Source organism: Varroa jacobsoni, unplaced genomic scaffold (assembly GCF_002532875.2).
Source record: "Varroa jacobsoni isolate VJ856 unplaced genomic scaffold, vjacob_1.0 scaffold_1330, whole genome shotgun sequence".
Classification (NCBI taxonomy): domain Eukaryota; kingdom Metazoa; phylum Arthropoda; class Arachnida; order Mesostigmata; family Varroidae; genus Varroa; species Varroa jacobsoni.
The window spans coordinates 92,712-106,536 of NW_019214232.1; the positions used below are offsets into that span (position 1 = coordinate 92,712).

Genomic DNA, 13,825 nt, shown 5'->3' on the forward strand with positions numbered 1-13,825 from the left:
TGACCGTGTTTTTCTTATACGTTCACCTTCTATTGCTATTCTAGTTGCATTCATTATAAACTTCCTTTCAACTTAGATTGACCTGCTGTCACGTGACAATACTGCCCAACGTATATTATGGGCAAAGCATGATGTTAGATGTACACGGAATTGACTATTTCTACTAGCGGTATTTTAGTAGGCCCCAGTTTTCAGACAGCCTTATTTGACTACAAACTGTTATTTCCTATATATTGTACGGAGGTGGAATAGAAACCCTCAAACTGTCACGGAACTTTTTTCTAGCGTGCGAACATCTGGTACTGCTCTTGTTTACTGTCTATTAATATTTATAAAGTTCGCGTTTCGTGAGACGACGGCCTAATAGTAACGAACTGCTCCGTGTGTCTCACAAAATTAAAATTTATTACAACAGCCGACAGATGTGAAAAGAGCATCTTGGTACAAAAATAGATATTAAATGTAAAATTGCACAGCAATGTAGGATTTATCAAATAGCTCAAAGAGGTAATAAGCAGGGGATCATCTTAAGAAATCCTGTAAGTACGAAAGCACATGGACTATAAACAGGGTACGACATCTAGATTTCCTGATGCTTTATTTGTAGAATTGTATTTAAATAAAAACAAAAAAATACGCTAACGAACGAGTTGTTTTTACGTCTGCGTAAAGTGTCATTTCTCATGGTTATGCTTACCGTGATCGTCGTTCGCGATAACGGATCAGGTCGGGATCCAAACTGCTCCTTAGTCTTTTCAAAATGTTCCTTTTTTAACCCACAAATAACTAATGTCTATAATTTTAGTCATCATTGTGCGTCAAGCGACATCGGTAGGGTTGGATTCTCTAAAGGGTCCTTTAATAGCGCTACTTATATAATATACCTGCGAAATCAAACTTTGTGTCGATAATAGGTTAGAAGTCCGAAAAATGCAAAGGCTTAAAACAACCAAAAAGCCCAAATCGGCAAAAAATGGCTGGCTAACCGTTAGGGCTTATCTAAACGGCCAAATTGCCCGTTAATTCCCGTAATTCCACCCGAAAATTCAGTAGTGGTTTCTTGAGCGCCCTAAAATTTAGATGCAGATAACAATAAACGAGTAAACAAAAGCGCATCGATTTGTGTCATGGACGCAACGTTTATTTCTCGTTTTTCATCCGTGCTACACACCTTATTATTATTATTGCTAGTTATTTGCAATGGAAAAGGACAGATTGTTACCGTTTATTTCTAATTTGGTAGTGTTAGAAGATTACAGGGTTTCCTAGGAAGCTTTTCAAGTTATTGAAAGTTAGTTTCACCAGTGTCATCATCCAGCAATCTGGATATACTATTGATCGCACGTACGGCGGGTACCCATTGTCTCTATACAAATGCGCGATTGATGCGTTGTGGTTGAGGTGAGCCAACTCACGCACGATAAAAAGTTTAAAACCGAATTTGCCGAAAATAACGTCTCCATAATACGACTGGCACCAAAAGTTGTTTTTTTCTCTATACTAAAAAAAAAAGCTATGTAGGATAAATGCAAAATACTGGCGTAATGGTACATATGATTTGAAAAATCCATCGAGACGACCGCGCCTATTGCCTCGAATTCGAGCTTAAAAATCGTATCCAATCCACCTTGTTGTAGGTCTATGTAAGGTTTCTGATGTGCTTGTAACGAACGCGTCAATCAGCTGTTCAGCAGATTAAGGAGTGACCATGTTATTTAATTCGTTTGAGCTGCGTACTAGTCCTTGTCTAATAGAAAAATAAAGCACGTTCAGAACGGGTATTAGTCCTGTACATACCGTCTTCATCTGATAATTTCTCTTTTGGATTACTTGTATGTGTATTTGATCTAAATAATAAAACTTTTCCTATCTTGATTTTAGGTGAACAGCTTTTTCAGTGGTAAGATATTAGGCCGGAAGCACGCTTTCTAGCCTGGATAGGCAAACCCGGTAGCACTAGTGTCTAGCTAACCCCGTATACTGAGTTCAACATTTATTCCTCACACTGTTAGAAACATTGCAGTCCATCGACCCACTGCAGGCCAACGTTGAAATAACTTATTCGACGACGTATAATCACTTAAGCCTTAAAGGTGTTCTGCATAGCCATGGCTCAGGAACACTGCAGTAAGTTTAAGTAAACATTTAGATGTTTGAGGACAGCATGTAGATTTTCCAAAATTTATAAAATGGCGCGTTGCAAATTATTAGTTATGTTGTTTTCCAATTGGTTTGTTAAACGCTTCCTGAAAAATCCCATACGAAATATCCAATCATTGGATGAACCCAAACGTCTTCCGAATTTTACACGTATCTTTAGAACAGGACTGAGCCTTCTCCAACTGAATCAGCATATTTTCTAGGCAACTTCTGCCAAATATGTGAGAACTCTCTACTCCCGAAAGCAGCGCCGCTAGTCTAAATTGTTGAATCAGTCCGTTGCAAAAAAGAAAAGAGTCTCTAATCTGATTTATTAATGCTGAGATGTAAAAGAGAATATCTTGGGCAAGATTCGCTGGGCACTAAATATATGTGAATCACTTCACCTTAATGAAGAACTATTTCCCACCTGACTATTGATTCTGTGCGCTTTTGAGCAGAAGCTTTTTGATAAATGATTTAGGTTTTCCCGACACCTGGCTTTAGTGGCCTGGGCTTCTGCAACAGAAACCTGTAATCATTTCACTCAAATGCCACGAGGTTTACTATTTAATCCCTGCGAGATAAGAGTTAATACTTCACAGTTCCTTGAAGAACAGCACTTACGACTTTTTGCGGCCCTTAGAACATTATATAACCAAGAATTCCGGCCCTGATGGTCTGTCTTTTATCAAACGTACCTCAGTTATTACTGCTCGCAATCCTAGCAAATAGCTGCAATTTTACCATAAATATATATGGCCAATCAAAGCTCCTCTATTCTAAAAAGGACTCTTCTCGCGAATTAAGATGTATCAATCTACGTTTTGGTCTAGAGAAACTTTTTAGTTTGGCCAACTATAGCTTTTCGTTAATAACTAACATTTTTTTCATAAAAAAAATGAAATTGTTTTTTTATTAAGGCTCCTCAAGGTTATTTCCATTTCCCGCGAAAAGAAAGCACACGATTTTGAGGGTGAACCAGTAGTGTTTATTGATTGATTTATTACTGTTGCTTCTTTTCTGTCTGCTTTATTTCCATTTATTTTTGTTCCAGTTTGTATGTCATCATGTCCTTCTGCTGCATTCATATGCATTCATTCGTATTTTTCCTCAACGCTATTCAGTGTAACGTCGAAGTTAGCATCGGTTTGTTATCACTGCTGAGCCACTTTGTTGCTATTATCGCTTGTCTGCCCTCCTCTTCAATATGTTTTTATCATTATTATAATAATTCATCATTGTTATTTATCTTTTCACTCGCCCTCTATGCTTAGTTCCTTCAGATATCGTTGATGCTGCGTCACATTCATATTTACACTGACGTCATTTTATCCATCCGCGTCCGCTTTCTTCTTGCGGGCGCTGATCAGGATACGTAGAGAGGGAAGGGTGGTTGATTATTCGTCCCCTTCTCCTGTGTTACCTAGGATTTCCATACTCCTTCCTACTAGATCCTGAACTGATCAGTATTAATTATATATATATACCCCAGTCGTACAGCTAGAACTACTCGATGCTGAATAGTGCCACATCTATCGCTCATCAAAAACTATTTACAACATCAAGAGGCGACGAGACTGCGTCATACGACGAGAAAATCCAGCTTCAGCAGGTGAGACCATGAGACCATTCCGCTACTCTATAATGACCGACTTCTTAGATATACTATAATATCCATTCGTATGATAGATTTTTTTTGGTCTTTTTATGCTGTTTTATATTCTACTGTTGACGATATTTAAGACTCGATGACCTCTTTCTCGAACACTAACACGATTCTGCGGATTTCAGTTTGGTACGGTATTACAGAGCACGCTCTCTCTATCTGCGTCGGATATGCGTGTTAGACGTGTTCGCATCCACGTGTTTGTTGACGTTGAGTCAATGTGTATCTCCTGTGATAATAAGAACGGAAGATGAATGATTCTATTATTAATGAAATGCTAGTACTTGTACTTAGCCGCTATCGTATCGATTAACGCTTGATCTTCGTTCTCTACGTTCGTCCATTGTGCTATCCTTGAGTCCAGGAGTTTCGAGGGTCTCCTTTGTTCTCGTCTGCCGTGGCAGCTGTTTATCTCTCGGTGTGATTCGCTGTACTTCGTCGCCACAAAATAAATATGCATTCGTTTCCTGCATCAATTTCATCGTCTCTTGTTGCAACCTCTTTTCGCGAGTACATTGCAGTAGACCTATTTGTCTTGCCCATTAGTATTTTTTTCAGGCGTAATTGCTTCGCGGGTAGGATCACTACCGCCGATAATGTCACAGATTAAATAACGAGGATTGTTGTCTCCCACGTCAACTCTCCTTCAGCCTTTACGCCTACACATTCCCTTTAATTTATATCCGCTTGCTAGTCGGCTTATTACACAGTTAGTGATTATAGACATAGCAATATAACTACAACAAAAATATTTGTTACGTATATATATATATATATATACGTAGATATATATATAGAGAGAGAGAGAGAGAAAAGTAATAATTATGTCAATGAAACGAAATTATGATCAACGTCAAAAAAATTTCCGTTGTTTGTTCCCGATTTTCCCAACATAGTTATTGCCCCGACCTATTTAACCCATAATACACAATTCTAGAAGTAACTAATGTATTTGAGGGCTGAATCATGTTCACGCTGACAATCTTTAGTCCTTAATTTGTCCCTATAGTAATTGCATTTGATTTTGAGATGCTCGAGGGTAAATGCGCTACATTCGTTCTTGCCTTCTCCATCCATCGCAGTCACTTCCTGCTTACTGTCTTGGCTCTGTCGCCCGCCAACGCAAACGCGTACAATTGCGTAGGACAGCCAAACTGAAAAAGCAACTGTTCTTCACACTGTTACTGTCGCGCCTATCCTCCCTTCTTCTGTAGTGTTATATTCTTCCTTGTAGGTCTTTGTTTATCTTTGAAGCAGTAGCCTGTTATGCAAGACTGTCATGTCCTCCAGATTTCGTGCACATGTGTTCGTACGTCGTCTGCTATTACCACGTGACTGCATATGCGTTTCATAATATGCGTAAGGCGGGGAGGGGGGGGGGGGGGATGAAAAGTTGTTTTCTAGCGTGTTCACCACCTCGTACTACTTCACAGCGCTTCGCACTATTACAGGATGGCTTTCTTTCATTTAGCGGCTTTTTGTCACGGTTAGAGATAGTTCGCCTTCCACTAGAATCAATTAATCTGCTAAGAAGCGTTGTTATCTAGGACATGAGTCGCCTGTGACAGCCTAGATGTAACACATATGCTCGACATACATACGCTGTGTGTATGTTCGTTCCACATTAGGTATCGTTTTCTGTATGTTCCTACAACACTTATTTGTTTATGAAATAAGTCTAATAATCCAGCAGTAGGCGGGTGCGCGGGAACCAAAGGAATCACCCCTGTCGATCTTGTTCTAACAACGTAGCTGTTACCGATATCGACATATCGAATTGGGTGGAATGAACCGAACTTGTTCTCAGTGTTACGTTTTCCCAAACAGTACTCGCACGCATTCTTTATCATACAGAGCCTCAAGATTAGTCCTGACGATAAGGCCAGTCCTAGGCCGGACGCCTTTCGACACGTCTTCTGTTGTATTTTATGCTCATACGCTTTACTGCCTTTGTGTCGATGGCGTCGTTACTGTTGCGTCTTGTCCCTTGAAAATCTTGTGTGGATGATTTTCCTCTCAGAGTGTTGTATCCGATGGTTTCTAATCGCAGCTCAAATCTTAGTTTGCGCGAACAAAATCCCTTGATACAGGATACCATTGATTTCCATACTAACTGGTATTCCAGCTTCAACCGGTCGACCATCTACAAACAAAATAAAAAAGAACATTATGCAGTGTTAGACTGCTTATAATATCGAAACAGGATCAAGGGTTTCTGGTACAAGACAAACATATCGAAAACGTAAGTAAGCTATTAGGAAAATCATGTAAAGCGCTGCTAGCGTCTGCGTTACGGTCGTACTTAGAATCATTGCTAATATTATGAGACGCAAATACCTTCAACGGACCTTTTCGCATGAAGACTACTAACTGAACGTTTTTTACACGACCACGAAATCCGAATGTACTTAATTCTCACTCCTTTAGTCTACTGACACTAATTAGAAATAGTAGCTTCGCCTACCTTTGCCAAGGAGAGGTCCCAGAGCTTTACTCTGCTGTAGCTGCTGCTGCTGCTGTATATGTGTTTTTATAAGTTCCTCCGCGCAGAGTTTCTTAATTTGTTGCGCCGTTGACAGGTGATCCGATGGACTCAACTGATCGAGTGGGGAGCCACTGTTATTTGCGCCCCCAGACGATGACAGATTCCTTTTTAATGACGAGGGCAGAGGCTGCGATGAAGGCGGAAGGCTGCCGAGGCCAGGCGGCAATGGAGGCGATCTACGTTCCATTTTCACGTCGAGATTGAGCGCCTGCTCCTGGCCGCTTAGAAGACCTCCGCCAGCTCCAGCGATCATTGAACCGATACTGTTGTCCTCTTCACCTGTTGGATAAGCGCGAACACGAAAATGAAGGTCTAGGTAAACCATATGTATAGCTTGCTCTCTTTAGATCCTATTCGATTTCGTTAATAAGTTAGGGTTTTAAAAATACAAGCGGCATCCTAGTTGTTTCCATAGCCAACCACGATATAATTGTTATACTATACTAATCATAATTTTATTGGTTCGTTTAGCGGGCGTGTTCATTGTTAAACTTTTGTTCCGGCATAGTATAAGGGTGTAAGCGATCGAATTTTTTTACGGTCCTCGTTATCGTAATTTAGGTACAATTTTGATGAAAGAAACAAACTATCTAAATAGTCATTTATTCAAAGTATAAGATCCAAGCACAGTAATTCGTTTCACGTGAAACTCTTCGTAATTAAGCAAGGGAAACAGCTAATATAGTCGCAGCATTCTTCGTTCTTCTTTATTTCTATTTGGTTCTTTATTCTAAAAAAAGGTGTCCTCATTACACTCTCCTGCCAAGTGGCAACTCCACCGATGTTACAGTAATACAACCGGACTAATATTTTAATTACTCTGTGTATCTTCATCCTTGTCTTCATCCGAACGTTTTTGTTCGTTGTCTCTCCGTCGACGCTGTTCCACATATGTGAATGCAATATTAATAGAATTATTTCGAATCGAAAAGTACGCGCAGCAGAGGAGTCACTAGCAACTGTCGCCAGCCTCAGTAGAACCATTATTGAATCAGCTTTTCGTTTCGTTTGTCGTTTAATCGACTGCGAGGCATCATTAATTCGACGAGCTCCCGCTGGGTGCGGTGTTTTGAAGCGCTTGAAAATCCTTCTTGCAGACAGAAAAAAGATCGAAGGAGTCGCTTTCTCTGTGATTCTCTCTTGGTAACATTTTCTATGGCCAGCGGTGGCAGACGAACATGGGAATCCAAACCGAAACAACAACAAACGATGAAGTAAAAACGACGTGAGACAAGCAGCGCAGAATTCTTACGTGTGCTTCAATAGTAAAGCTCGTAGTCTCATCCTATGTACGTAGACACATAGTAATAGCTTACGTCGTGGACACCGACTCACACGGGACTCGACAATGCTCAGGCTACAACAACTGCCGCAGTGCTGATGATCGTGAGCGTCGTCATAACAACGACGCTCTTGGATCTATCGGCGAACGGTGGCATTCGAGATGCTGTAGGCGACTCACGCTCGACAGCTTTCTCCGGTGGAAGACAACATTTGAAAAATCCAGCCATTTAAAACGACTGGATTGGCCATGCAACGAAACATAGCACTTAAGTTAGCACCATCACCATAAACAGTCGTACTTCTATTTTTTCGTATATGCTGGTCGATAGATGTATATATACCCAGTCACGAACCGATGATAGCTGGCTGTAGTTGGAGGCTTGCAAGGCGCTTCGATATGAATGAAAGGGTAAGCTGGTAAGTGTATATAAAATTATGAGCTGGATCTTTTTATACGCGTGTGGCTGACGATGGCAACTAAAAGAAGTAAACTTCTTTTTTAAGTTAGCGTATAGGGAGCAAATAGCCGACTATATTGGTGAATTTCTCGTTATAAATAAAATCTCGAATAGGAATTTGTTTGTTAGCAAGCTATGTCGAACATACAGGGACTACTTAGAGTAGGCAAATGTCAATCCTACATATTCAGACAACAAGTGAAGTGGACCCTTTTTACTGAAGCCCGCGCTTAGCCCAAGACGCTACCTTAATGTGCGAATTTAACTCATGTTCTGTTTTTATTATAATAGCAAGTGAAGACCCGTCAATGGTTCCTTCGCGAAAGCAGACTGATAAAAGAGGGAACTTTAAAACGACAGCACAGATTTAGCTCCTTGAGCCATTTCTACCGTTGTTAATATTTTATATTTTTTCTACTGTAATTTGTGTTAGATAGATTTTTCAGAATCATCGTTGAGTATCATCTAGTAGGTAACAGTGATCAGACAAACGGGTGTTTATTACCACCAATAGCATACGACCATTGAATATTTTTTGTTATTTTCTCAGCGTAATTAAGCGCTCAAGCGAAACTCCAAATACCAACAGAAATTCACCGGCTATACAATGGCGATTGTTACGTTGATGATAAAAATATTAACTTTTTCATATAATTTATCATTACTTCATTATAATTCATTACTAATTATTCATTACTTCAACCCCGCTTCGCGTGTGTACATCTATGATCACATGAGCCCCCGACGCAGACATCTTACTTACGCTATGCGTTTTAGCGCCACTTCTGCCACATGCCACTATCATAAACTGTTATCTTGATTGTATATATGTATATGTACTAAAGCATGCATACATACATATATGTATGTAAGTTAAGGTGATGCGATTGCGTCCATACGTACTCGCGAATTTGTATAGGATCACTCTTTTTGGAATGACTTTTGTAGCCAATCCCTCATATTTTAAGCAATTTGCTCAACTCGCGGCAATGGACCGACTGGTCGCGCCGATGCTGGCTAACTTGGACTGTCTCATTGTTCAGTAACTTAAATGTGCCTGTCCAATGGCAGGAACAACAGGCGTCCGCAAAGGATGAACAAATCGTCCTCTGATGTTTGTTGCTGTTATGTGCAGTGTTGTTCTAATCAGCCACTTTGTTGCTGCCATCTTTATCGCAGTTAGCAAGAACAGCATCAGCAGCTGCGACCGCGGCGACGATGGCAGAGGCCCCCCAAACGCCGCGGGAGAGAAATGACAATTCGAATATACATACATACACACAGCATACGTATTACATACACGCGAGTCTACATAGATATTATATCTACATATATGTACACAAAGATGTCTTGAGCATGAGGTACATATTTGTAAATTTATTTATCTGCGTGGTTGTGTACATTGCTGAATAGTCTACACCAATTTAAAGGCGCGCTACCAAGCACCCCCCTATCTTGCTTCTGCTCCCTTCCTCTAGGCCTATATAGCGTGCAGTGCGCGAATCCGCGCACAAGTGCATCTCCATAAAGGAGGCCGGCAGTTTCCATACGGCGACCCGGAGTACCAGCGTACGCACGAGATACAGCAGCCGAACCAGAAGACCAACGAACGATCTGACCGATGCCCTGACGAGTCGGCACACTAGCAGCGATGTCTACCTCTTCTTCATTTTCTTTAGCGACGCTGCTCGCTAAGCCAGTCTCTGGGCATTCGATGAACCAGCAGCGGTCCAACAGACCGCTGGATGAAGGGAATCGTAAGACTAATAAATCCATGCTGATTAGTGGTCGGCGATCGAGTGAAATAACGGCATGATATGGTTGTTTCGCTTGTCCTCCCTTTTCTAACTTCTCGACGATTTCAATTAATTCCAATACGTAGAACAACGTTAGTACTGCGGGAGGTAAAAGTTTGTTTTTTGCGGCATAAAACATTGTAACATCGGTGTTCGGTTGAGTGAAATGGCGTATTATTAATTGTCAATCATATTTATCTTCATTAATTCGAGAAAAGCGAAAACAAAAAAGGACAGTAATCGCCCTGAATCATCATCGGATCAAGTGTCCCTGTCCGTTACGTGTTAGTCTCAGCTGAGGCAATGTTGAAAAATCATAAGAACCGTACGAGCGGTCGCGCTCGAGCGAACCTCACGCTGAGATAGCGATCGTTTGATGTATTCATATATGATAATATCGAAGATCGCAGTTGGCACAAGTTCACTGATGTATCACTTGAGACTGGATTGATTGATAGTTTAGTGCAGCACCCTTGTGTAATGCTATTTCACTTTATATCGCGTCTGGATTGAGGATTACTCCATGCTGACTTCGGATTGTGCTACTTCGTTCTGAAATACCATTTGACAAGGCGCCGTAAATGGTTTATGGCGACGATACTTTGACGTAACACATGACGGTGACGCTGACGCTGAGGTCGGCCATTGGACCTCATCATTGAGCATCATCAGCTTATTGAAATTAAACTAACGATATCGATCTATTTGTGCGCAGCTCGATCCAACGCATCATCCAACATTACAATTACTATAATAATGATAATAAGTATCGCATAGAAAAACAAGAAAGAGGAAGACCCACGGAAATGGAAGCTATCTAATCATAAGACGACCTAGATATTAGCATTGGATTTAGTTGTTCATTTGTGATACAAGCTCAATCAGAAAGAAAGTTTAACTAATTAACTCTTTTGATTGATCGGGATCACGACTCCGTCCGTACACATACATAATGTACATACTAGACTCCTTCGTTGTATTTTTTTTCCGTTTTAAATTTATGTTAGGACCGATTATCATTATAGTTATCCATAAGTTGGCCTGTATAATTAATTCCCATCTGTGTCATGGCACGATTTCCGCAGCGCCTAGAGCCCACTTGCGTGAAACCTATCGTCCCCTTTTCACGGCAAGTAACCATTCGCTGTTAAACAGACAAAAATTTCGTTGAACGGTTCTCATCCATCCTTAAATGTTCGTTCCTGTTCAGCGACAAAGAAGTAGATCGACGCGATCGAAGCTTGACCGTTTTCTGAACAAGTGAGCATCAATCACCAGCAGCGAATAAATATATATCGACCGCCTCTTGATTGTCTAAAACCGCATGACTATAGTCTGAATTTTCGGTGTGTACATGCTCATTCAAACAAAAGTACACAGGTAACCATTGAAAGTGGTGATATGGGTATTTCTGTACATACCACTACGAAATTATAACCCATATATAACACATTTCGCCCAATATTTTTACCACCTATCGTATCAAAATGTTGATTTTATTTTGATTAAATTTCTATTTATCGAATTGTGTCGAAGGTACACACTATCCTACTTGCGACTGTCTCTTCATTCGGTTTTTACAATAAATCTTTAAAAATCGACTCCTAGCCGGAAGCCAACTCCTTGAATTGGCAGGTTAGACGAAAAAACGTTCATTTGCGTAAACTATATATATATATTGAAGGAGTTCCACCCAAAACATAAGACTACCTGTGGCCCTTTAGCATTTCGACCGGACTTCAATTCAACAGAATTCGCCAAGCAATCGATTTTGAGTCTGTCCCTATGCTCTGCTAAAGGAGATATGTGTGTCCATCTGTTAGATGTATATAGCCGCACTATAGCCAAACCGAGTAACTCAGAACGACTGGACCTTCCCTAATTTTTTCTCATTTTTTCTTACATTTTTTTTTCGTCATTTTTTCATCAGCAGCCGTCTTCTGCCACTAAAGAAGAGTTCTTCCCTCCAGCTCCTAAAAAGCGCAACCATTCCCGCGTCCGGTTATCACCACTGTGGGTCGCCTATTTGCCGCTTCACAAATAACATGCCAATGTCTACTGCTTTCGGCCTACTGGGAATATTTTTAACGCTAGGCCGTTTTGAAGCACACCACTGGTAGGCGCAGATACCTGACGCCGGAATCGCTTTTAGGCCATCATATCTTTTGTCGAAAGGGATCATCACGCCATTCGCTCTACGCTTTCAAATCCTTAAGGAAATTGCCACCTGAGCTCGTTAGTGCCACTAGCAGCCGAAGTAGCAACAATAGAACATCAGTATCCGTAACAACAATGGCAAACGTAGCGACATAACGCTGCATTGATAATGCGCGCTCGAACGCCATCTGCCGGGAGTTTGATGGTGTGTTTACTTTTTGCCTAATCACCATTGTAGTGGCTCTAGTTATTGCGAACTATTTAATACCGATTTACAGGAAGGCCACATACTTGGGTTTATCCTAAACGGCAGCCTGGCCCCTAGGCGAGGGTGATGCATATAGCCTTATATTAAGTGATACGGTTACGTTGTGGCGATATGTCGGAAGATGTTAGAAGGCATGTTTTTAACTTTATCAGATGAGAAACGCCCTACCGAAGCTATCGTTTATAGTAGGGTTTGATTCATATACGACCATAATCGAATCATTTTATTGCTAATGTAACGGAAAGTTTCTAGCGGTAATTAAAGATATATCAGACATACGTACTATAATTTTTGTTCTGCCAGTCGCTACAAAGTGATGCTGCGAGAGAGATATAAGTAAGCGTAGACTAATCTTTGCCATAATAACTTAGCATCACATTGAACTTTTTGCTTCAAATTATCCTCAGCACTTCTATATACATCGACCACGCTAGAACAATCATGATTAAGCTGTGGACGGCATGTTTCTTTAGCCGGGAAACGAGCATTCTACACTGCATCCAGCCCCTATATTGGTATTCATATTAGTTTATATCATTAAGTACGACTATAGGCTACAAGTTTTACTACCGTCTACGATAACATAAGTGGCTAGCTTTTTTCTATTTGCTCCTAAAACGTCTAGCAGGGAGTACAGTCACTACCTTTACGAGTTTCTTTTCAATACGACGACGACTTTTAGGGTAAAAACAGCAGCGGCGATAATGAGTCTTCGCCTTCAGCGAAACCATCTCGTAGCGTCGTCGCAAAGAGGACTATCCTACCCCAACAGAGTCATACGCACAATGATAGCAGGACGTACTCTATAAGGCATCCAACAGAATCTGTCGAATCTGAGAATCCGAACTGTGAATCTGAATCTGTAAGGATCTGTTGAACAAAATACACTGAATAGCTAACGTGCCTGTGGCCATACAGCGTCACCGCTGCTGTCGCCTATAACAAAACGAACCAAGTAACGCTACTTGGCCAGTCGCCCGCATTGCGTCAATAAAGTCAAATAAAAAACAGTACAAATCAATTTTTCCAACAGTTCTTCATCAGCGACGAAATGACCATCACGACAAATCTATCGGCAGCTAATGCTTGTTATTTAAGCCTGCTTTATTGATTCAGCGTTAGCTAGGTAGCCGAGTGGAGGATACTTGGGCATGCCTTGTTAGTGCTGTAGATGTCAGAACCACAGATCTCTCGTCGACAAAATTGCCTTCAGACCATTTCTAGTCGTCGTCTGATGAAGATATCTCAGGACGTCCGACTCGCAGGGTTTGTTACGTCGGCACACGTCGATGCATCTATGCACGTATCTATCCGGGCGCATGTTCTTGCTTCAGTATATGTTTTTCCACACCTGCGTGCGTACTAGCTAGCCCTCAGCAGCAATATTACTAATAAGAACTGCCACTTATCTATTAGCTACGTATGTATATTAACGAAGACGTTCAAAGCCAGCGAAGGCCAATAGTAAACAGCTACGATAGATGCATGTAAGCACCTAAGTGCTTATAG

At 40.9% G+C, this 13,825-nt stretch overlaps 1 protein-coding gene across 3 annotated transcripts in view; it reads right to left on the reverse strand.

Moving 5' to 3' along the window:
• Positions 1-3,107: 3,107 nt before the first annotated feature.
• The window catches only part of LOC111268920 (retained), a gene marked incomplete at its 5' end in the record, with an annotated part of 77,684 nt that continues 66,966 nt past the window's right edge, over positions 3,108-13,825 (reverse strand). For all 3 annotated transcript variants that reach the window (XM_022848159.1, XM_086971874.1, XM_086971873.1), the window contains 2 exon segments: positions 3,108-5,951; positions 6,273-6,632. In XM_022848159.1, the coding sequence (XP_022703894.1) occupies positions 5,860-5,951; positions 6,273-6,632 (452 nt within the window).